Raw genomic sequence first — 25,391 nt, 5'->3', positions numbered from 1 at the left:
CACTCGTAGCGTCCCTTCCCTGTGTCTTTCATGCCCTTTCCCCTACACAGAGACGACGTCCTGGTAGTGAACTGTTGGGTGATTTAAGGAAGACCAGTGCTGTTGGGAACCTCTCCCCCCCGGTCTGCCTGTTTCAGCAGATGACCAAACAGAGGCTGTTTCCCTACCACCTCATGTGCAGGTCTCTCCATCAACATGCTCTGCTCACCTCACTGTCACTCAGTCTTCACTCAGTCTTCACTCAGTCTTCACTCAGTCTTCATTCAGTCTTCACTCAGTCTTCATTCAGTCTTCACTCAGTCTTCACTCAGTCTTCACTCAGTCTTCACTCAGTCTTCATTCAGTCTTCACTCAGTCTTCATTCAGTCTTCACTCAGTCTTCACTCAGTCTTCATTCAGTCTTCACTCATTCTTCACTCAGTCTTCACTCAGTCTTCACTCAGTCTTCATTCAGTCTTCACTCAGTCTTCACTCAGTCTTCACTCATTCTTCACTCAGTCTTCACTCAGTCTTCACTCAGTCCTCACTCAGTCTTCTGTGGTCCAGGGATGACGATATGTCACCGTGGTGTTACCCAGAATGCAATTCTATTTCCTCAGGCTTCTGTTAATTAAGCAGCACCGCGCAGAAAGAACATGATGAAATTTTGCCATATTGTGTGCGTTGACTTCTTTTTTTAATGCTGAGGATTTTTATGCACATTCTTAATACGTATTCTGTAGTTTCTCACAAAGCGTAAGACACATCGTTATATCACCAGAAATGCATGCACATTACAATATGGCATGCGGGGGTGACCAGGAACGGCTTAAAAAATCCACACATCAACTCCCAAATCAATATCCAGAGAAAATTTGTTCTGCTCTCTCAGACACTATAAAAAAGCTCTCTTTATTAAATATATTTATGAAATCAATATACAACAAGTCATTTACAACAATAGCCAGATAGAAAAATGAACCCCGACCCAAAGAAATCGTTCTCGATTATAAAGCATGTTATTTTCTTCCAGGTGCTTGCCAACATTTCTTCCACACTAATGCACTCAGTAAGAAGCCCCTCCCAGGAACCCCCAGGCCCACACAGCCATGGGCTGAGCTGCTTTAAGGTCAGGCCACCGCGTGGTCTTCGCCAGCACCGCCAGGGCTAAGTTACGTGGCCGCTCTGTGGGGCTAATTCTGTGTCGGCTTGCTTATCTGAATATCTGAATTGATTCTTTCATACGGTCACGCCCTTATCTGTGTGCCTTTTTTTTTTTTTTTGAAATGACAAAACAATCAATCCCCCTAAAGCAGTATCTGGGAAGTTTAGCCACCCAACTACAGTCGATCTCTCTCTGAGCGCCGTCGTCAGTAGCCTGAGTCCATTAGTCAGAGGGGCGCCTCTGTATTTGTAAGCTATGAAACTTGCTTGTGCTCAGTATGGAGAGGTAAAATTTGCCCTTAAGACATCTTGCATCCTGTCCTGGGCTTCAGCTAAAGACTTGAGCAGGCTTGAGTGATAACTTGAATGCTTTTCAATAATTTCATACAGTGCACAGAAAACTACTCCATTCCTCTTCATACAAACGACACCACAATGTTCCCTTAGAAGCGCAAGTCCTGTTATCGACTTTCAAAACAGTGCCCCTACCCTTAGTGTTAGCTGGATCTCAACCAGCACAAACAGCATTGGGGGGTCATCTGTCCTGGCGCCTGCAGAAACCCTCCATCTTCCCCGTCTGTCCGGACCACTGGCGGGTGGTGTGGCTTTTACAGGCTTTAAAAGGCACACGTGCACCGAGCGGGCGGAGGAGGGGTGGAGGAGGGGTGCCACTGTCAGATGAAGTACTCTTTGCTGACGTGGCTCGCTCCACGCTGGACCAGGTTGGCCCGGTAGGACGCCGTTTCCGTGTCGGGTTGTTGGTTCTTCTGGGCTGTGACCACCGGGGCTCTGGCTCGATGGCGTCGGTAGAGGAAGTGAATTATTCCAGCCAGCGCACACAAAGTGATGAACAGAATGACTGCCACGACTCCTGAAAGTTAGGGGGCGGGGTGAGTGACGGAAACATTTATTAATGTTTCCAATAGCTTCAAATACCCTTTATAAGGGATTATGGAATTTGACACATTTACTGACTTCCTGGGAAAAATGACTTGAATCTACTAATTAGGGGTCAGGTGAGGTGGCGCTGAACGTTACACAGGGTGGGACCCTTCGTAGCACAATTAAGAATGACTGATGTGTGGAATTATAAAAGTTACCATTTCGGCGTAGTGCCCTCATAAAAGTGGAGGATTTCAGAAATGGCATTGCAGCAAACAGGCTATCAGGGAAAGCTGCAGACCAGAGTGTAAAAGCTCCTGAAGTTCCTCACCTCCAATTATTGTTGAACCAGTCTGTGCTGATTTCTTCAACGGGGCTTTGCCTCGGTCCGCTTTGGATGAGTGATCTGCAGGAGCGAGGCGGCGGAGAGAGAGAGAGGAGGCCCTTAAGGACTTGCTTTCACAGTGATGTGGAAGAGCTAATAAAACCTTTATGGCACTGATGGGCTGGGACAGACCCCCGCGGCGTGCCTGACCGCGGGTTCTCTGTTTACGGTGACGTACCTGAACGGGTGTGGACAGTAGTGAGAGAGTTTGTGCTCGATGGCGTCCCACAGTTCTCCTCCTTGAGTCTGCCCTCCACGCTGACCACCGAGCTCCCCCTGTTCTGGAGAGCTACCTTCAAGGGGGCCACTTGATTGAACTGGACAGATGACAAACAGCCAATGAAGCCTCTTGATCCTGCTTCATCAACTTCCTCATCAATGATGTCACCTCCTAGAACCAAAGAGAATTAGAAATTGAACAATGGTAAGTGCTCAGCCAAGCTCAGCTTACTGTGCAAGTCAAGCGCTTGTGGGATTTAATAATTTAATGTCTTAAATTTCATGCAACAACTGTATCCCATTTAAACAGATTAATTTTCCTTCCAGTTCTGTATATTTCATATGCGAATTTTGCCAGCAGTGTGGAAGCAACACCACTGTTCAAGGTAGAATCTGCAGTAGACAAGCAGGCTTGAATGCTTCTGATTGTTCCAAAACTGGACGGATTTCATCAGTACAGATGAGTTTCATTACTCTCATTTCCAAGAGGCCATGGCAGATCTGAAGAAATCAATAGATCCATTTCTGTTTCCATTCACATTTGTCTTCTTTCTCTTTAACTTGCTTCCCCTTTAATGGCCAGTGATGGATGTGTCGTTGCTTATTGTAGCTGTGCGAGGGTTTTATTGCAAATTTCTCTCAAATGTTCTCCTGTCTCCCCTGAAGAACCAGGGTCGCACCACATCCACCCGCCCTTATTAGTCAGCCGATTAAAAGAGAGGTCTCCTAGGCAACGTTCAGCAAATCCATTTACCCTTCACTCAACCCATCTGTGGCTGCTCTGGCAGCTCTCAAACTGCCTCTGCCTTTAGCTCATTCTGACCTGCCTCAGAAAGGAAAAAATACTCATTTTCAGTGAGAGAGAGAGAGAGAGAGAGTAAGTAAGAGAAGGTGAGATAAATCGTAGAAGGATGCCATTAAAATTCACAGCGATTTATAGGACTAGTGATTGCAAGCAGCTCTATTTAGTTGGAGCTGGAAAGGTTCCAATGAGCACAGCACTGCAGTACAAAGAACAGCAGACAGGGAGCAAACAGAGCATGAGATGTGTTTCGTGGGCGCAGTAGCTCACCTCGGATTCTCCCCAGAGTCAAAGTCCTCACTGGAGCGAGTACAGACCCCGGAGACAGGCTGTACTGCTGCGTCAGTGTGTTGTCGATCTGATGTGACAAAGTCATTAAACAGAGATTTTAGTTTTTATTAGTTAAACAAAAATTAATCTCCCATATTAGATGGGGCCACTGTGAAATAATGCTTCTAAAAGCTTTTAGATTCTTAGAGTATTACAAGGTCACTTTAGATATGGGGGCATCATTAATTATTATACAATGTGAATCACTTTTTAAGCTTAAATGATATGTATTACAAACAACAACAACAACAGTAAGAGCCTGTAAACAAATCCCTAAAATCCTTAAAACACACATTCACATCAAGGAAAAATGGGTTTAATTTACAGGATACTTCAGTGTATGTTGAAACAGCATCTTCTTCTGCTGAGTAAAATGGACTTATTGTACTAAATTAGATTTACTGCATCTTAAGAGGTCTAGGTTGTGCGACTAGATTGTTGCCACGCTATTTGATCCACTGACAGTACAGTAGTTGGAGCAGTTTTAGCTTGTGAAGTAATAAAAAAGTGTTTACACAAAAAAGGTTTAAACACTGAATTAGAAATATTAATAACATAAAACATAAAGGATCTTAGAAATTCTGTATCCTTATAAAATGATCTGTGCACAGAGGCTTCAGCAAAGAATTCTGGGTAGGCTTTGGCAGACCTCTGTTTCTCCACCAGGTTCAGGATGGTACAGAAAAGCACTGTTATGTCAGTCCAGTCTTCGAGATCTGACTGGTACAGGTGTTGAATATAAATGTGCTTAATAGGAATAATGTATCAGTTGGACATAATGGTGGAAACTTCAATGAACTATATGTAAAAAGGAGGGGCAATTACATAATTGTCCTTGGAAAAGTATATAAAAATTAAACTCTTAAACTGTACCAATCAGGCATTCTCCAGAGGGCGCCTCAAATGTATGTTATCTTTAACTTGTAATAAAGGCCGGGACTGGCTATTCGAGTCCCCTAATTCTGAAGTCTCCATCTTTATTTTCTATTTGAATGTTTCACATTAAAACTAGTTAATTGGGGATTTAGGAACAACGCCCGTCACGAAACCGTTTCAGGGTCACTTCTGGAGAATGACGTGGCTCTAAGGGAGATATCCAAACAATGGCATTCCGAGATGCAGAAATAACCAAAAAAGGCGAGTGGTAATATTACTAGAACATGTGGATGTTTCACCATTTCCAGGGAGAAATGGCCATTTTGAGTGATATTAGCGATAGTCTTTTAAATGCACTGACACTCTTACATCAATGAATGCATCTATCTGAAAAATATTAGATTTTTAGCCCTGTGCAGCTCAGGCAGCAGTCTCAACACAAACGCAATCACTTCTGCACAACTCTGACCTTTCACCTGCACCTTTCTCGTCACATTAAGGACACAGGTAAATGTGTGATGCCGGAGCTGTGCCAGACTCTGTCCTAACAGAACATGAAGAGCAGGTCAGAGCACTTGCCTGAACATAAAGCTCCTTCCCCTCACGGTTCATCCGCACCCAGTGGAACTGGCCATCTGCCAGGCTGGCCGATGAAGGGCTGAACACGTCTGGCCTTGTCTCCTGGTTCTGCCTGTACCAGATTTGCAAACTGCCTAGGAAACCACAGTCAAGCTTTTAGAATGAACAATGCTTAAATTTTTACCTCACAAAGAAATGTTAAACACGACTGCTCAGCGTATGTTGCTAAACACACTATGTTACATGTTGCTAAGCACAGATGAAGGCACATGCATATCATATCATGTTTCAGCACACACTCGCTCTCTGACTGACACACAGATTTATGGAAGCCAGCCGTGTCCACTTGGTGAGATGGCATTCCACTCTCCACTAGTGGCCGATAAAAAATCAACAGGACGGGAAGAGGAAGTGAACACCAGAGCATAATAATGGGCTTCCATGCTCGCCCAGCTGTGTATGTGAGTGTGTGTGTGTGAGTGTGTGTGAGTGTGTGTGTGTGTGTGTGTGTGTGTGTGTGAGTGTGTGTGAGTGTGTGTGTGTGTGTGAGTGTGTGAGTGTGAGTGTGTGTGTGAGTGTGTGTGTGAGTGTGTGTGAGTGTGTGTGTGTGTGTGTGTGTGAGTGTGTGTGAGTGTGTGTGAGTGTGTGTGTGTGTGTGTGTGTGTGTGTGTGAGTGTGTGTGTGTGTGTGTGAGTGTGTGTGTGTGTGAGTGTGTGTGTGTGTGAGTGTGTGTGAGTGTGTGTGTGAGTGTGTGTGAGTGTGTGTGAGTGTGTGTGTGTGAGTGTGTGTGTGTGAGTGTGTGTGTGTGTGTGAGTGTGTGAGTGTGAGTGTGTGTGTTTGCAGATTTGTTTTACAATGAGATGGCAGCATACAGAGGTGTTGGCCTGAAAGAAAAAGTGACCGCAAGAATATCAGTGCAAATAAAAAGAAAGACTTTTAATGTTTTTCTTGGCACTGTTTTATGGTGAGGGTTGTTGGTACTGTTTTATGGTGAGGGTTGTTGGTACTGTTTTATGGTGAGGGTTCTTGGGTACTGTTTTATGGTGAGGGTTGTTGGTACTGTTTTATGGTGAGGGTTCTTGGGCACTGTTTTATGGTGAGGGTTGTTGGTACTGTTTTATGGTGAGGGTTGTTGGTACTGTTTTATGGTGAGGGTTCTTGGCATTGTTTTATGGTGAGGGTTGTTGGTACTGTTTTATGGTGAGGGTTCTTGGCACTGTTTTATGGTGAGGGTTGTTGGTACTGTTTTATGGTCAGGGTTCTTGGCACTGTTTTATGGTGAGGGTTGTTGGTACTGTTTTATGGTGAGGGTTCTTGGCACTGTTTTATGGTGAGGGTTGTTGGTACTGTTTTATGGTGAGGGTTGTTGGTACTGTTTTATGGTGAGGGTTCTTGGGCACTGTTTTATGGTGAGGGTTGTTGGTACTGTTTTATGGTGAGGGTTATTGGCACTGTTTTATGGTGAGGGTTGTTGGTACTGTTTTATGGTGAGGGTTCTTGGGCACTGTTTTATGGTGAGGGTTGTTGGTACTGTTTTATGGTGAGGGTTCTTGGCACTGTTTTATGGTGAGGGTTGTTGGTACTGTTTTATGGTGAGGGTTCTTGGCACTGTTTTATGGTGAGAGTTGTTGGTACTGTTTTATGGTGAGGGTTGTTGGCACTGTTTTATGGTGAGGGTTCTTGGGCACTGTTTTATGGTGAGGGTTGTTGGCACTGTTTGAAGGTGAGGGTTTTTGGCACTGTTTTATGGTGAGGGTTGTTGGCACTGTTTTATGGTGAGGGTTGTTGGTACTGTTTGAAGGTGAGGGTTATTGGCACTGTTTTATGGTGAGGGTTGTTGGCACTGTTTTATGGTGAGGGTTTTTGGCACTGTTTGAAGGTGAGGGTTATTGGCACTGTTTTATGGTGAGGGTTGTTGGTACTGTTTGAAGGTGAGGGTTATTGGCACTGTTTTATGGTGAGGGTTGTTGGTACTGTTTGAAGGTGAGGGTTATTGGCACTGTTTTATGGTGAGGGTTCTTGGCACTGTTTTATGGTGAGGGTTTTTGGCACTGTTTTATGGTGAGGGTTGTTGGCACTGTTTTATGGTGAGGGTTGTTGGCAATGTTTGAAGGTGAGGGTTGTTGGCACTGATTGACACCCACTGAACTGGAGAGGAATGTCAGGGAATGTCACATTGGGCATTTGGTAAGTGTGGTGCTAAGCGCTGTAATTATATCCACATGGTAAAAATGGGTGACGCTGGCACTCACTTTCCTGGGGTTCTTAAACCTCTGTGCTTACCATTCTGGGACAGTGTGACAGCCATGTAGTTCTGCTCGCCGGACCGAGCCGTCAGCAGCAAGGCTGGCATGTGTCTGCTCAGGAATCCGAAAGCCACGCGTTCCCGAGAGTCCATGATGGCCTTGTCCCGGTTCCGTATGACAGAGAACGCTTCCTGAAGGGTGTAGGTCACGGAAGTGCCTCTCTCAAAGGAAGCACCAATAGCTGGGTGGAGGCAGGCAGGGAGATAAGGAACAGCTGATTCCCAGACAGAGCTTACATGATGGAGACTGCCATCCCTATCAAAATTCAAATCATGAGCACAGTCTTTAGCAAGTCAACGATGTAGCCTCATCAATCTCAATCAGACACGTGGGGGGGATGTGGGGGGTGACATTTGCATCTTTTCTTCCTCATTACGCATTCTTTCTCTAACAAGAGAATCAGGAGCTGGAAACTCTTTGCTGCGATGTGAATTACTGAATCATCCTTTTTGCTCACTAGCTGTGAACCTCAGTCAGCTAAAAACAGTCACACCATGGTTTCACCCTCCCTGCAGTGGAAACTGGAAAGAGACAGGGCCATTACATCACTAATTTGATTGACAGCCACTGGGCGGGTCTGAAGGAGAAATGCGGAAACTGTGATTAGATTCTCCTTGTCAAGTGAGGCTTCTACTCCACGGCCTGCCAGCTCTGCATCAGAGGAACTGGGGAGGACTGGGATGCAAGGATGCACTTTTCCTCCCAGAAACTCCTCCCATCCACCTAACGGGACATGACTTTGAGAAGTTGGGAAGACTGCTGCTTGCTGTCGTCTTAAACTACAGAAGTGCATCAATCTCCATCAAATCCATTACAGGTGTGTTTTCTATATTTGATGTCTACTTGCCCAATGACAAAAAGGTTTGCAGCTGATTTTCCTGTCCAGTCAGGCCTTACAGGACACACCCACGCTTGAGCAAACACCTAATGAGCTCAGTGCTGGACCACGCCCCTAGATCAGACCACGCCCTAGATCAGACCACGCCCTATATCAGACCATGCCCTAGATCAGACCACGCCCAAATGTGAACCATTTTCATTCCTAAATTCCTAATTGGCTGGCTTAAAAGTTATAAATCAAAATAGCAAATAAAGGTGCAGAGTGCAGAATATCTGCAGAGAATATCTGCTCCTGTTCTTTATACAAGTTAGGGATAACAGGCATTTGAGGAACCCTCTGGAGAATGTCTGAGGTATGCGCAGGAGTTTAATACACAGGAGTTTTATGCACTTTTCCAAGGACGATTATATAATCACCCTGCCTTTTTTACATATTGAAGTTTCCACCATTATGAGCACAAGCTCAAACCACGCACATACTGAGACCACACCCTAGCTCAAACTTCACCCGAGCTCGGACCACGTGCAAACACAGACATCATCCTAGCTCAGACCCCACCCAAACCTGGACCACAGCTTAGCTCAAACCACGCCCACACTGAGACCACACCCAAGCTCAGACCATGCCCACACTGAGACCACACCCAAGCTCAAACCACGCCCACACTGAGACCACACCCAAGCTCAGACCACGCCCGGCCCAACCTCTTCTCACCTGTTCTGCAGCTGGGTCCGTCGAACGCTGTCTGTGTGCAGTCGCACATGTAACCGTTCCTGTTCTCCACACACCTCCCTCCATTCAGGCAGAGGCTGTCCCTGCTGCAGTGACCCGGGCAGCCCGAATTCATGCCGGGGGTCATCTTAGCCCGCTCGTTAAGGTCAAAGGTCATCCCATTTATGCTGAGTGCACGCAGGCAACCCAGGAAGCCCTTCTGAGTGGTGGGTGCGCCTCCTGGTGGATGGTCATCAAATTGCTTTTTTACTGACAATTTGCATTTCATAAAGGTTCATTGTGTATTTATTACAGATATTTGTTTAATTAATGCATGACTAAACTACAAATCGAAGTCTACATGTGTCGTATGTATTCTGCTGTAAATGTTACACCTGCACTTCTGCAGAATGAGTGTGTCGTACTGCACATCTAAACTTGTTATGCACTGTGCAAAGGACCCATTTGAATGAAAGCCTGCTTTTTAAAAAACAGCAACCAAAAACACAACATAACAAAACAAAAACAAGGAGCAATTCAGAAGTAATAAAAATGAGAAGGACAGAAACTTCTGAAACTTCTCACTGAAGCTCCAGATTGTGGTTCAGACAGCATGTTTTAACATGGATTGTTTTTTGATATACACACACCTGTGGAATATGTTTACACTGCATGTCAATCTCAGAAAGCCTCCAGATGCAAAGTGACCAAGTACTGAGGAACTCTGCACTGGTAGTTTGATTCAGTCTGATTCAGTGCTGATCTCTGACACTGCGGCCAGAAATGCATTTTTCATTTGAATTGCATAATTGTTTCGACAGGCTGTGGCCAAGCTGCCAAACAAGCATGAGGCACTCACAGAACAAACGGATCCTAGAACAAAAGCTCTCTCAATACACACTCGATACGATGAAGTGCGTCGCGCCTCAAGTGACTGCCGTAATCAAGTCATTTCTTTAAAGAGATGAAATCAAATTCAAAGCTAATTACAAATTAATGGCGCAGTAATTTGGAGGCGTAAGCCCAGCTATTAACACAACCCTGCACAGTTAATATCCGAGGATCTTTATCAAAGTGACTCACATTAGGAGATACTTAAGAGAACTCTAAGCACATAAAGACCTAGTTTATTACATTCACTACAGCACCTACATTGTATTCTGAAGGTGAATAGACATTTGTGATTTAAATTTTTTTAAAATATATATATAAAACAAATGTTAAAATCACAAATAGAACACAACTATAGTGAATGTGTTTGTGTTTAAAATTTATATCACAATTTAAAAACTGCTTAAAGCTCTAAAGATTTGGTATGTTTTATGTTTGTGAACAGTTCTTTCATTAAACGCATAGTTAATGTGTTCAGCTTCATTATGCCTGTCTCATCCTGAAGGGCAGGCCCAGGCGTGCTGTGTCTGAAACGTTGACTCGTGTCCTGACAGGTTTTCTTCTCTGTGCAGATCGCCGATGCTCTCTCATTCTGTAAACCTAGTCTGAAGTACACCTAGACCTCGGTTCCATCAGACAGATCGCAGCTAATTATTAATCAACTCGGAGGGAGAAAATGAAAAAAAAAAATGATACAGAGCGTGCCCTGGAGATACGGTACTTGTCAGAAATGCAAATATTCTCTAATCCCCCTGGCAACGGTGGCGAGGTCCCTGCGGCGCGTCCGCACCCACAGACTGCCCTCCGCTACCATGCCCACGGACGCCCTTACCTACAAAGAGCTGGCCGCTGAGCTGGAGGCGGTACTGGCCCTCCGGCCCAGCCTGCACCAGCTGGAGGGGCAGCAGGTCCACCTGCAGTGACGCCTCCTTCACGTTCCTCTCCGCCCTCACGTGGTGCCACTGCCGGTCGCTCAGGGGCGCGGGGGAACTGGCTGTCAGGACGACGGCGCCATCACCAAGGTCGAAGGTGAAGGTGACCGCTAACGGAGCTGGGGACAGTGTGACGGGTGAGCTCTCAGGTCTGTGTGAACTCAGGGGTTAAGAGCAAAACCTTCACAGGCCTGATCACAATTTGCCTCGGTCAGTCCACGTTTGTAGATATTTATTTATTTTTACAAATGACAGACTAGGAGAAAGACTTTTTTCATAAATATCAGTACCTCTCATGGAATTATTCTAGCCTCCTAATATTTTTTGCACATGTCCAAGCATGGTATACTTATATACGTGTATAGACATTTACCAACATACCATTCTTATACCCTATAATGAAAAGTATATTGTTGTAATATAATGTAATATAATGAAATCTCTCTCTACATAAAACCAATTGAAAGTGTTTAGTAAGATTATATGCAATGCCCTGTTCCACTATAGGCTACACCCTGTTCCTCTATAGGCTACACCCTGTTCCTCTATAGGCTACACCCTGTTCCACTATAGGCTACACCCTGTTCCTCTATAGGCTACACCCTGTTCCACTATAGGCTACACCCTGTTCCACTAATAGGCGACACCCTGTTCCTCTATAGGCTACACCCTGTTCCTCTATAGGCTACACCCTGTTCCTCTGTAGGCTACACCCTGTTCCACTAATAGGCGACACCCTGTTCCACTAATAGGTGACACCCTGTTCCACTAATAGGTGACACCCTTTCCACTAATAGGCGACACCCTGTTCCTCTATAGGTGACACCCTGTTCCTCTATAGGCGACACCCTGTTCCTCTATAGGTGACACCCTGTTCCACTAATAGGCTACACCCTGTTCCTCTATAGGTGACACCCTGTTCCACTAATAGGTGACACCCTTTCCACTATAGGCGACACCCTGTTCCTCTATAGGTGACACCCTGTTCCACTAATAGGCTACACCCTGTTCCTCTATAGGCTACACCCTGTTCCTCTATAGGCGACACCCTGTTCCTCTATAGGTGACACCCTGTTCCACTAATAGGCTACACCCTGTTCCTCTATAGGCGACACCCTGTTCCACTATAGGCTACACCCTGTTCCACTAATAGGCTACACCCTGTTCCTCTATAGGCTACACCCTGTTCCACTAATAGGCTACACCCTGTTCCTCTATAGGCTACACCCTGTTCGACTAATAGGTGACACCCTTTCCACTATAGGCTACACCCCGTTCCTCTATAGGCTACACCCTGTTCCTCTATAGGCTACACCCTGTTCCTCTATAGGCTACACCCTGTTCCACTAATAGGCTACACCCTGTTCCTCTATAGGCTACACCCTGTTCCTCTATAGGCTACACCCTGTTCCTCTATAGGCTACACCCTGTTCCTCTATAGGCTACACCCTTTTCCTCTATAGGTGACACCCCGTTCCTCTATAGGCTACACCCTGTTCCTCTATAGGCTACACCCTGTTCCACTAATAGGCTACACCCTGTTCCTCTATAGGCTACACCCTGTTCCACTAATAGGTGACACCCTTTCCACTATAGGCTACACCCCGTTCCTCTATAGGCTACACCCTGTTCCTCTATAGGTGACACCCTGTTCCTCTATAGGCTACACCCTGTTCCACTATAGGCTACACCCTGTTCGACTAATAGGTGACACCCTTTCCTCTATAGGCTACACCCTGTTCCTCTATAGGCTACACCCTGTTCCTCTATAGGCTACACCCCGTTCCTCTATAGGCTACACCCTGTTCCTCTATAGGCTACACCCCGTTCCTCTATAGGCTACACCCTGTTCCTCTATAGGCTACACCCTGTTCCTCTATAGGCTACACCCTGTTCCTCTATAGGCGACACCCTGTTCCTCTATAGGTGACACCCTGTTCCTCTATAGGTGACACCCTGTTCCTCTATAGGTGACACCCTGTTCCTCTATAGGTGACACCCTTTCCACTATAGGCTACACCCCGTTCCTCTATAGGCTACACCCTGTTCCTCTATAGGCTACACCCCGTTCCTCTATAGGCTACACCCTGTTCCTCTATAGGCTACACCCCGTTCCTCTATAGGCTACACCCTGTTCCTCTATAGGCTACACCCTGTTCCTCTATAGGCGACACCCTGTTCCTCTATAGGTGACACCCTGTTCCTCTATAGGTGACACCCTGTTCCTCTATAGGCTACACCCTGTTCCACTCACAGCTCAGTTCTACCCTGATGAAGTCTCGTAATCCTCTGTTCTCCAGGAAGAGTCCAGAAGGAGCTCCTGTCTTGAAGAAGAAGGAGATATCCAGACTCAGCTCCGCCTGCAGCGTGGGGAAGTGCAGGTACGAGGACTCCAAGTAGAAGGAGGCAGAATTCCAGAAAAATCCTGAGGTGTGACAGAAAGAAAAATGGTCAAATGTACACCCCCAACCCCTCCACCCCAAAAACATGAAGATGAAAATGAATTTGCTTATGAACCATTCCCCTTTCCCCAAATTAGTAAACAGAACACCCACGGTCGCCATAGCAACGCAGCGGTCCGATCTGGAAGAGCGCGTGTGAGCCGGTTCTGTTTGTGTCTCCGATGGCAATCTCACTGAGAGGTAAATGGTCTTTGTAAGACAACAGGCCAGTATCGTTCACCCTGCAGAGAGAGTGGGTGAGCGCAAGAGCCGAAAGTAATGTGAGAGAAGAAGAAGTTTCTGAAATTCTGTTTGCATCATTTAATAACTCTCCGAGGGGAAGAATTGCTTGTATGAATGCTAAACAGTGTGATTCACAGGCTGCTTTGTGATGACACGCTGCCCTATCAGACTCCTCTACTGTCACACACTTTACCAAGGTGGATTACTTCTATTTAAACATGAGCTGACAAAGGCTTCTAGACCTTTGTGTTAATGTGATTGTCAATAAGCTAAAAGGTGAAGACACGACAGTAAAACACGAGAGCTTTGGGACTGGAGGTTCCTCGGGTGTTACCATGCATCTTGGTCGGCGTCACAGTTGCAGAAGTAGTTCATATCCCTGCAATTGCCTTCCAGGCTGCATGAGCACTGCTGAACTCCAGGCAGGAACCCTCCCCAGTAGGTCCTCTTCACACCATCACGGTCCAGCCACCACGACAGGGGTGTCCCATCTGAGAGAGAAGACATGCAAAGAACCCCACGAAAACAAAGATAAAGACCATAGCCATCTAGTAATCATACTTTCTCACTAGCAGATTTCAGCGTTCCCATCCGGAAGTTTGATTATGTGAGCTGCCAGGTGCGAAGAAATCTCCTACTAATAAAAATGCATGGTCCCTTCTTCTATCTCCTTGTTACTACACTAAGACCTCACGTCTAGATTTAAAACTGCCTCAGTAAAATTGCAGCAAATTATCATCGTAAAAAATTAATTTCACTTTAAATTGTGCTGAGTTTGTCTGTAAGCTAATGGTGTTTAGTCATGGACTATCACAGCTGGGCCTTCACTCCTACACGTCCATAATGGAGGTCTGGAGGTTAGGTTCTGCCTAATGACTATAACACGATGACTGAGTGGGCATCTGCTATCTCTACAGTGCAGCGCTGCAGCCATAAGCTACACAAAATCTCCAATCTGCAAGATGTCTGGCACTGGGGTTTCAGTGTTGGTTTGGGCCCAGTTCAAGAATTATTTGTGTTCATAGTGATCAAAAGGTTGCTCCCTTGCCTGAGGGCATTGTAAGGGCTTTTTAGCAGTTGGACATGAATCTGAAATCCTGAATAGGGTCTGTGCAGCCAAATGAGGCAGTGCACTGGAATTACACGATGCTGCAACCTACGAAGGAATGTTCTGGTGAACATATAAAGCATGTATCAAGCATTCTTTTGATAGGCTCTATTCTTCCAAATATTTAAAATCTTTTCATTAAAACAACTGTCTTTTATAGTTTCTTCTTGAAATTATATAAATTACTTATTCTATGTGTATTTGGTGTTTGGTTTTACTATTATTTGTTTCATAATTAAAGCAATAAAAAAAATCAACAAATCTCAATGACCAAAATAAAATAAGACAAAAACATAATTCACCCCAGGTGTCAAAGAGACGAGACTTCCTGCAGCGATAAGTCACTTCCTGTTGGCAGTAATCGGAGGAGGAAACCAGGGATCGGAGGTGATAGGGTGAGATAGAATAGTTGAAGATGAGGACGTAGGGACTTCTCGGGGTAGACCCTCGAACGCTCACAGGCTGTAGGTGGTCGTGGCCTACAACTGTCCAAATTTTGTCTTCTGTAAAGAAAAATCAAACACAAACAAAAACAAAACCCATCAACACATATGGAACATGTTAAAAGCAGGAAGCACTGGTGGCAACCTCAGATTGCTTTGGTCTCCAGTTCTCGAGCCCTTCACACTGACCGGCGATTGCACATATGTGTGTGTGAATGAGGAAAGAAGATTAGCGATGTGATGGAGAGAGATGCAAATACCTGATGAATATTAAGTGGTCATTCATTCAGAGGCTGTGAAATGGAGGGATTTAGCGAGTCTACTCTTACTCGCTCTCTCTATGCAAATTAAAGTCCCCCAAGTGTGAGGGATAAAAGTGCCTGTTTGCTGGGCCTTGAAGAATTAGCATGGCTAACAGCTCCTGTAATTGGGGTCAGTCTGAAACAATCTTCCTGCCAGCTCTTATCGGCAAGCGCTGAGGGGAAATGTCTGTTTATATTTGCTGATCAGCATTTGCAACATTGCGTGGCTATCTGCTAACCTGGCTAGCACTGGGTGCCGACATAAACTTAACAAAGTTAAGCTGTGTTAGGCAGGGCCTAGCATTAGACTCCTATTGCCTCCCTGTTAACAGGCCCTGTAGCCCTGTAGGTAGAGCTAGTCCCCAGCGGAAATGAGAATAATGAAGCCATCAGTCTGGTCAGGCCAGGCTGCTGGTCTCTGTGGGCTGACACGCTCTCTGAGACTTCCCTTCGTCCTACTCACACACCTCCCCACTGTGGACATAATGGACCTCTCTTCTCCTGTGAGACGACATGCTGTATTACAGACTCATCCTGTCGACAAATCAGTCTGCTATCAGTCACAGGACTTAAGAGGCATGTCACAAGGTAAAATTCAAGATGGGTGAAGATTCTAATGCGCCTTGAGAGGAGGAGGAGTGAGCCGGTCCCCATAGCACAGGACACATCTGTATACCTGGGCATGTGAGAATGGGTCCAGCCCACCAGTGTCATGGAGACCGGTTGAAACCCAAGAGTTTTTGTGGATGCTGTTTGGTAGGACAACAGGTAAGGCATAAGCACATGGCAACAACACAAATTTAGCATCTATTCACTTCCTGTTTGACCCAAATATAGTATCTATTTATAATGAGCTGCTTGATACGAATGCTCCCTTTCAAAGCTCTCATAGCTTTCCTATTTCATATTCGGCTTTCATATTCTGGAAAAAAAGAAGCATAAACTGAATTCTTTCCTTTTGATTCAGCTCTGCTGTTTACTGCTCTCCCTTACAGACTCCTGTGCTTGTAATCACCCAGTGCTTTTCAGCAGGCGATTGGCTGATTCAGGATGGTTACAGTGGTACATGCTGAACTAGACAGGGATTTGAAGACATGCTGAACTGAGCTAATGAGATGTGTGTTCTCACAAGACATTTTCCCCCAGACCTGATCCAGATGTCCGCGCACTCCAACCCCTGACTCCTGAAGTCAGAGTGATCTATGGGTTTAGCAGCCCAACAATGCAGAAAAAAAACACCCAACGCAAGATATGTATAGCACCCAAGAAAATGAAGCTTAACATGTGTTTTGGAAACTGCTTGTTGAATAGCCTACCTGCCATGCTACAGTTCACGCGTGTGTTTTCCAAGGGACCGCTACCGTCCGGGTCAACAGTGAACATTCCTGAAGGACTTCCTGTTTTTCTGTAGGCTTCACATGATCGCTCGTATATTGCTGCAAAAGGCCAAGAATGTGTGTGAGAGAAGTAAATAACCACAACTCCACGTTACCACAATAATGGGTTTGGAAAAATTTGATTATTTTGTTCCATTCTGCTGCCTGGTTTGCTGAGGGCTTACCCTGTAGGTGACAACTGCCCAAATAATGTATTCCACAGCAGCGTTTCCCTAGTGCACTTTAGCATGTAATGTTGTTTAACAAAAACTGTCCTTTTACATAAGACTGGCAATAAAGCATCTAAGTTCAATTTGGATAAACCACAAGTAGCTGCCAACTGCCGTCAAACATAGCACATAAACATGTTTACGTGTGCGAGCAACAAACAAACCTACCTTTGTTAAGTTCAAAGGTACTGCATACTTGCGAAACAGACCAAATAATACATTTCAAAAAAGCCATGTAATGAACTGTGCTAAAAGCGACTTGTGTGAATTGATTCATCACAAGACAACAGACCTCTGCGTAGAGAGATTGGCTAATTCACTGCACACGTTTTCTGCCTGAGTCGATAGCACACAGCAGGTTCTGGAAGCTCTGTTTTTCTCTCTCACTCTGAGTCGTTTTAGGTAATGAGTCTAACAGATGGACCATATCTTGTCTCTTTCCTCCAGAGGCCATCTAAACATGGACAAATGATGAGCTCAAGCATTAATAAAACAAGCAAAACTAATATTTTGGTAATTAGGATGTGTGACTGTGAATTACAACTGGTATAACCTTTTTTACAGTGCCAAAAACACCCAGAATTTCAAGTGGTATATTTATGGGTATGGTGACTAATTTTGCATAATGTTTGCATATAAATGACATATTACACACTAGTAACAAGATGGTAACGCTTGCTCTATTAAAATTCAACACCTTGTTCATTTGTGGCCACAGTCATTTGAATCAGGCCTTTTTGTTTACTATAATACATTTCTCACACTTATGGAGTATAGGAATGGAGAAAAAACAAACAAACAAGCAAAAACAAAACCATAGAAAGTTATTTTGGTGTGTGCATGACAAGTTAAGGAGTAGCAAATGAGTAAATAGTTTTAATCAGAGTTATATAGTTAATATAAGTATTCAGTTTACTCTCATCTCTGACACCTTCCTTTTGACATGAGCCTGACGTGACCGTTTCACCAGCTCATGGAATGTGTCATCCTGACCATGAGAAAGGATTTCCGTCCCTCACACACCGTGACTAAGGCTTAGCCTGTCAGTCATGACAGCAAATCAGTGAATGAACACCGATAGTAAGAACACGTTTGTCATCGTAGGTGGCCTGTGTGTTTTTTCCAAACACAATGATGTACAGAGTTGCAGCGCGCCGTACTAAGGGCTGCCATGCAGGCGGAGCATTAGCGGTGTTTCAGGCTGGTTGGAGACTCACAGTTATGGCAGGTGGTTCCTGTGTAACCTGTTCCTGAACAGTTACAGTGGAAATGGTCCCAGGACTGGTAGCACACCCCGCCATGTTCACAAAAACTGGGCACGCACCTGCATTGGAGCAGTTCACCCATTAATTACATTTGATCAAATATTGAAGCTGAAGTTCTGCAAACCAGAAAGCAAAATAAATGGACAAGGAATAATTTAGCAAATCTGCAAAGATAGAAACTCCTTGACTCTATCAGAATATTTGATTCTGTTCCCTGGGTGTGTTCAGAGAACCCCTAAATCTGTCTCAGTCATCAAAGCGAGGCGCGTTTGCGTACTAAAAGGTTTGTGTACCTGTCGCGAATGCCGCAGACGTCGAAGCTGAGCTGGCTGAAGGCCAGGGGCTCGTCCTGCTGGACCCGCGCCAGGTCGACGGGGTGGTTGTTGATGAGGATAAAACGGAGGCATCCCTGATATCCTCGCCGCGGTTTCTCACACAGCCTCTCCACGCTGGAATTCGCCCCCTCGGCCGGGCAGCCTTGAAAGGCACGACATCTACTTTGTAAGTCTTTTACTGAGGAAGACACGTGATGCCAATGTGATTCTATCCTGAGAAAATAACACTCACAGGCAAGGGAGCTTACTTGAAATGAGCAAAACAACGTAGTGCACAACCCAGGCATGCTGTGGGATTTAGAGGTTTTAGTGTAATTGCTAGAGGTTGAACTGATTACTGCAAATAGCTTATTTTTATTAAGTTATTCATAGCAATAACTGCATCTCTTAATGAAAGCCGGTGATTTTAAACATTTCTTCAAGAAGCTTTAAAGAAAATGAGAAAAATAAAATCCAGAGCCACTAGCTGGGAGGAAGAATTTATGGTGCCTAACCATTATCACAGATGAGTAACGTGAATTCTAAGTGGTTATTTTGACTGCCTCTTCGTCCAGTTCTGCCCAAGTTTCACGAGTAAAGTAGTGGAGCGATGAAAGACTAAAGGGCCATGTGTGGTGAGACAGGACAGGAACGTGCACTCCTGTGGAGTGAGGAGGAGATTTAATCGCCAGCATCCGATAGGTCAGAGAGTCCTGCCACTAAGAGAGTGCTGTTAGTCAGGACTCAATCATTTAAATTGGCCCCTGTGCTTGTATTTGTGTGCATGGAAACTCAACAGCAATATACAAGTCTAGGAAGCAACACCAGTGGACTGCAGTAGTAAATGCCAAGGGTGTTGTAGTACCTGTCACACTGCAGTGGACTACACATCCCATAAACCTCCTGTGCGTTCCCAGTCACCTGAGATCTCACCTCACCTATGTCTCGTTCTCGTTACCGTGTTCACTGTATATCTCCTCTTGTCTCTGTCTGTCGTTGCGAAGTCTGGCTTGCCTGCCTTACGTTTCTGAGTCATAGTTGGTTATTTTGATTTCTGTTCTGGTTTATTGGGTTATCTGCCTGTTTTCTGATACTCTTTGACTGACTCCCTTTGGATGTGTTTGCTCTGTGCCTCTGTTTGTATTGACAATTGCCGGTATTCGACTACTCTTTGGCTTGCCCCTGTCAAACTGAATATTTTTACTGCATTCGCCTCCGTCTCTCTTCAAAAACCGGACAGTTCACAGCTGTGCAATAGTGCACATGGAGGTCCTGAAGAACAGATGTGCAAGCAAAATTCTTCTGAAACTGTGGACATGAACCACGTAAACCACAACCATCCATCTATCCATCCATCCACCCATCCACCCATCCATCTATCTGTATATATGAACTCAACATAATAAATATATGTTAATTACATTTTTTATAACCCACACTATAATCTATAATCACTTTAAAAGTTAAAAGTAATTTCCAAGTGATGAAACAAAGCAGAGTGTGGTGATAAGGTTTTTTAGTCAGACTATGATTGTGTAGTGCTTTGTATAAATATTTTGAATTTTGTATTACCTTACAGAATGCTGTAATGTACTGCCTGTTCACAATCACTCTCTACCAACCAAACTGTCCACACTTTAATGCATTTGTGTGTTTTCATAAAGCTGTACCTCCCAGAAAGACGGTCGTCCTCTGCAGGCTGTTGGTGAGATGAACAATCTCCATGACAACTGGCTTCTGATAGTCAACAGTGAGAGAGACCTGCTGACCTTTGACCTCCACTGCCACTGAATGCCACTGTCCGTCACATAAACTCTGATCTGGCACACAGAGAGGAGACGCGTTCAGAGAGCGGCTGGAAGACCTCACTGCACACTCATATCAAATTTAGAAACGGGTGATGGAGGTTCAGCTCGGGCCGTTTAGCTTCTATTGATTAACTATTGATTGACTATTCTATTGATCATTATTGATTTGCACCAGTTTGAGAGCAATCCTCGTAGGCTGCGGTCAAACCGAGGCAGGTAGTAACAAATATCTGGCTAGGGAGAAATGGAGAAAAGGATAAATAAATTGTGTTTCATAGATCTATAAAATCCCTTTAACCTCAATTGTAAAGATATACTTTTTTACCCTTAAACTGTTGTATGTAATTTTAATTGCACTTTATTGTCTGTGGAGGCTGGGCTCTAAGCAGGGCTCTAGCTCTCATCCCCCAGTGCTGGGTAGAAGCTCCAGGACACAATTTCAGGTGCATCTATCTTCTGTTTATGTTTAAATTCTTTTGTCTGTTGTCAAGGCACCAGAGTCAAGACTCTGTTTGGCATTCACCTCATTAAGGTAGCAGATCTCCCATAATTAACGATAATCAGAGGAACAGAAACTCGTCAACAGGAAGGGAAGTGTCCGTTCCCGTTATGTGTTGGTTCGCTGGTTCATTTGAGAGCTGTTTCATTTCACATTGATCATCAGCTCTTATTTTTTGAAGTAACGTTTTCTTGCCTTGCTTTTGGATCCAAAAATACGAATACAATTTATTTGAAACCTGCGCTTTGCATTCCGGGTCTCGGGCCTGGAGACACAGCGGAAGAGGTGAAAGCAAACATAATTGATGACTCCAGGCACAGACAGAGACACTGAAGCGCTGGGCCGGAGTGCAGCCCTTACTGGCTGCGGTTTCTGCAGTCTGCTGTGTGGGTCCTTGGAGCAGCAGCTGGAGTGCCCCCCCGCTGAGCTGCAGGAGGAGTAAGGTGGGGTGGGGGGCACCAGCCAGCGGAGCGAGGAGGAGGCGCCCATCCCGGTTCCACGTCCGGAGATGAAGGCGGACAGAGAGCCCCGCCCCGCCTACGTCGGCAGGCAGCGCCATGAAGCTGTCGGCGGTGCTCGAGAATGTCACGGCAATCGGCTGTGACTCTGAGCATGAGAACGTCACGTTGCCCTGGGCGACAAGGAGGATGAAAAGGGGGAATATTGTAAATATTGGAGAGAAGGACCCGGAAACAGCAGAAGAGGAGGAGTGTGAGCGTGGGGAGGAGGGCGTTAAACAGGACAGATGAAGAGAGGCATTCACGAGTGGAAAGAAGTGGAAAGAAGACAATAGAAAGGTAGAATAAGAGACAGATGGATAGCGAGAAGGCGACAGAGGTGTACAGGAGAAAGTGTTGGAGAAAAGTAGAAAACTGCACTGAGTATCAAAGCGTTAGGCACAGGAATTCGAGCTTCAGCACAGAAATGAGACTCCTTGTATTGTATTGTTCCATGTGTGCTAGCTGCTAAATTATTCATAGGGTGGCTAATTAAGTCCCTGCCTGCAATTTAGTAAGAAGCGCAAAACTGATATTTGGGATTGTCTGTATGTAGATAATTTTCCTAGCCGTTTTCCTAGGTGTATTCCTTGGTGTAAGGATCAAAGGCTCGATAGGTTTTAAAGCCTATTCAAATAGTGGAATATTTGAATTACATGGCTATAATTCTCCAAAAAAATATACTGGCTTGGAAATTGTTCCCCGAGTTGAAAAAACAAAACAAAACATTGAATATAAAGTTCTTTTCTCTTGGTCTCCAAAGTAGTGATGAGTGATGGAGATGTTAAAGTATTCAGACAAGATTATAAGCCTCCAGAGAGAGAGAGAGAGAGAGAGAGAAAGAGAGAGAGAGAGAGAGAGAGAGAGAGAGAGAGAGAGAGAGAGAGAGAGAGAGAAGCAGACCGAGTTTTAGCACGTGCCTGACTGCCTAGTTCTGTTAATTAGACCTAGAAATGTTTTTGTACAGATACATATGGGCACCACCGTCTTGATCCTGACACACTGGTGGCAGGAAAAACTACTGTTAGAATTAAGAAGAGCTCTGTAGCACACGCTGGATCACATGGTCAGATTTTTTTTTAACAGATTAACATACAGAAAAAAAAACACGTTTTTAGGCTGATATGATAGCAAATGCAGGACTTGGTTATAAAATGTAAAACAAAAAAATTGCCTTTCCAAAGATGCAATCTGCTAACAACTGCAGTGTCAGGAACGCACCACAATGTAGATCTGAGGCTTGCGTCTCTTAGCCATGTCGATCACGTTGACCCCGTTGTAGTAAAGGTTCTCCAAGCAGCCATGGAAGTTCTCTCGCAGGAATGTCCCTGGTTTGCCGGGCAGAGGGATCCCCCCGAAACTGAGCTTGAGTGAACACACACACACACACACACACACATACACACACGCCAGCAAATACCAGAGATCACTGGCTTGACTCGTACAGATACGCTGCATCTCCTCGGACAGAGTTCAGGGTTCAGACCAGTGATGAGTTGACTGGGTCCCAGCAGCCCCATGACCAACTCAGACCTTACGAACACGCAGAACGGAAAGCACAGCGATTGTATGGGCATTATTCTCTAAGAGCTGTGTTGCTGCAGGAGCTGCAATGGCTCTGAAGCCCCCTTCTTTGTTTACAATGTTCTAGAGGTTGTACAAAGGTCAAGATGCCACAGAGCCGAGGTGTTGGGATTCGCCTCTCCCCTTCTCTTCTCTTGCCTCCAGCCTACGGGGTCATGGTCCGGTACTCCGGGGGTCTACACCTGAGAACGGTACTGCCTCACCTTCTAAAAGTGATGTCTTGTTCATACAGATCTCCCGGTCTGGGTCCAAGTACCAAGGTTTAATTCACCAGGAAATCGAACACTGATGTGTACTTACAAGCGCATTTACAATATAAACCAAATCTAAAATACAAAAATCTAAACATAAAAGGCATGCAGACGATATCTGCTCTGTGGCCAGATCAGGTCACTCACGGAAGAGGCTGCACAATGTTAGCAGTCTGGTTGATAAAACGATAGCAGATGCATCTAAAGAGAACGTTTGTTCCTAACCCACAGTGTTACATGTTGCCGTCCCCTAACACTGGCATCCTCGATGTGGTGTCCTCAGTGTGCTAAAATGGCTAGCTGCTACCTAGCAGTCCTCTTCAACATCTCACAACTCTGCAGCACCACATTCTATCATGGTAGGCCGGCCTCCAGCACCTGGAACACGCCCCCTCATTCACACACACACACACACACACACACACACACACACTCACACACACACACACACACACACACACACACACACACACACACACACACACACACACTCACTCACTCAAATACACTCACACACACACACACACACACACACACACACTCACCACACACACACACAACACACACTTGGTTTGTTTGTTTGTCCTCTGCTTGCTTTGTTTTGCTTATTTTAGCATTTCTGTAGTTATGGAGAACCAAGACTCTGAGCTTCCTGTCCTCTCTTGCCTCACTGTGCCCTTGGCGTCACACGACCTTTCAGTCCATGAACCAAATCCATTTATCTGTTAGTAGATGAATATGATTTCTGATTTGTAATCCTTCTGATTTGTAATGTGTCTGATTGTCTGATTGCCCCATTTTAAAAACAATTGGGGAAATAATTACAAAAACGGGTAACAAAACCTCCAAAATCTTTACACCGCTTTCTCCACTAATCCACTATGAGAAAACGGTCTGCAAACTATTTATGGTGGTTTGAGACAAAATATCAAATTTCACCTAGAGCAATAGTACATTAAAGACTGGGATGCCTTGCCTACCACATATTTTGCTAGCAATTTGGAAGAAGAAAAGAATATGGCCTTTATAAATACGCTTTCAAACTCATTTAGCATGTGTTTTTACTTCTTGTTGATTGTAGTTTTAATTAAATCAATATGTGATAGATTGTTGTTAACCTGTTTTGGAAATTGCAAGTGGAAACAGATTTACTTAGTGTTGTTTTTACTGGCATTGATTTTTCGAGACGACCGCATTTTTAGTCCACCACTGCAGTCTAACGGTGGCGTGTTGTCGGCAGGGGAAGGACTGTGTGCTCACGCTCCCATACCTGTAGGTGTGGTTTCACGGGTTCACGGGTTCCTTCATTACTTGGTCTGTTCCTAGTCCAGGGTGACCATGGCTTTCAGAAGAATGACACTGATAATATTTTAGATATTTGCAAAGTCTTCTATCTATAATAAATGGTTGTTTTCCATTTGAAATTGAAACCATAAATCATTTAGCTAGGGAGGCTTAGGAAAACTGCAAGGGGGTGCTTTGTTGTCAGAAATAATTACTAACTAGGGCTTCAAAAGCAGAAGAATAGAGAACAGGAAGCCAAACATAAGACAGTCCAGGCTGGGGTGTTGCCCAGTGCAGAGCAGAAGAAGGCCAATGGTCAGGCAGGAGACATAAGTCAATAAAATATTGTTGGAGCAAATTGAAAATGGTCATCAAAATGATAAAGGCTCTTCATTAAAGGGGCTTTATTAAAAAGGACATTAAACCATATTAAACAAGATGTTTGGTGGTGAAAGCTATTGTGTACTTTAGCAGAACATCACTCTTATCCCAGCGCGCTCTGGAGAACGGTGTGCTGCAGGTGGAATTTTCCACGCTCTACTTGGAAGCATGGCTAATTTGCACACTGCACTGAAACATAATGAACTCCCTGGGTGATGCTTGTGTGTTTTTGCTAACACATTATGAAGCCTTCGCTAGGGGTCTCATGCCTTCTTTTTTATAATGTACATACGTCAGCAAGTCCAGAGATCTGCTATTGATCTAGCACATTCCGTAAAGTGCGGAGACCTCTGTCACTTCAGTTTCTCTTTGACCACCGAGATCTTTACACCTACATTGAGCTTAGCCTTTAGATGTCAAAGTGTCAGAGGTTACCGCCCCCACCCATTATCCACTGAATGCTCCAGA

General features: G+C 44.9%; 1 protein-coding gene across 1 annotated transcript in view; it reads right to left on the bottom strand.

Annotated features, from left to right (window-relative positions):
* Positions 1–895: 895 nt before the first annotated feature.
* The window catches only part of cntnap5l (contactin associated protein family member 5 like), a 66,439-nt gene continuing 41,943 nt past the window's right edge, over positions 896–25,391 (bottom strand). The window contains exons 7-24 of the mRNA XM_035523078.1: positions 22,645–22,788; positions 21,287–21,557; positions 20,290–20,439; positions 18,599–18,782; positions 18,258–18,364; positions 16,751–16,870; positions 14,992–15,192; positions 13,916–14,072; positions 13,453–13,580; positions 13,152–13,322; positions 10,798–11,016; positions 9,078–9,314; positions 7,500–7,703; positions 5,217–5,350; positions 3,702–3,789; positions 2,589–2,801; positions 2,357–2,431; positions 896–2,014 (exon numbers count right to left, since the gene is read on the bottom strand). Coding sequence (XP_035378971.1) covers positions 1,818–2,014; positions 2,357–2,431; positions 2,589–2,801; positions 3,702–3,789; positions 5,217–5,350; positions 7,500–7,703; positions 9,078–9,314; positions 10,798–11,016; positions 13,152–13,322; positions 13,453–13,580; positions 13,916–14,072; positions 14,992–15,192; positions 16,751–16,870; positions 18,258–18,364; positions 18,599–18,782; positions 20,290–20,439; positions 21,287–21,557; positions 22,645–22,788 — 3,000 coding nt within the window. The 3' untranslated portion in view covers positions 896–1,817. The remainder of the gene's footprint in view (positions 2,015–2,356; positions 2,432–2,588; positions 2,802–3,701; positions 3,790–5,216; positions 5,351–7,499; positions 7,704–9,077; positions 9,315–10,797; positions 11,017–13,151; positions 13,323–13,452; positions 13,581–13,915; positions 14,073–14,991; positions 15,193–16,750; positions 16,871–18,257; positions 18,365–18,598; positions 18,783–20,289; positions 20,440–21,286; positions 21,558–22,644; positions 22,789–25,391) is intronic.

Source organism: Electrophorus electricus, chromosome 26 (assembly GCF_013358815.1).
Source record: "Electrophorus electricus isolate fEleEle1 chromosome 26, fEleEle1.pri, whole genome shotgun sequence".
In the NCBI taxonomy this organism is placed as follows: Eukaryota; Metazoa; Chordata; class Actinopteri; order Gymnotiformes; family Gymnotidae; genus Electrophorus; species Electrophorus electricus.
This window is presented reverse-complemented; position numbering and strand designations above follow the sequence as displayed.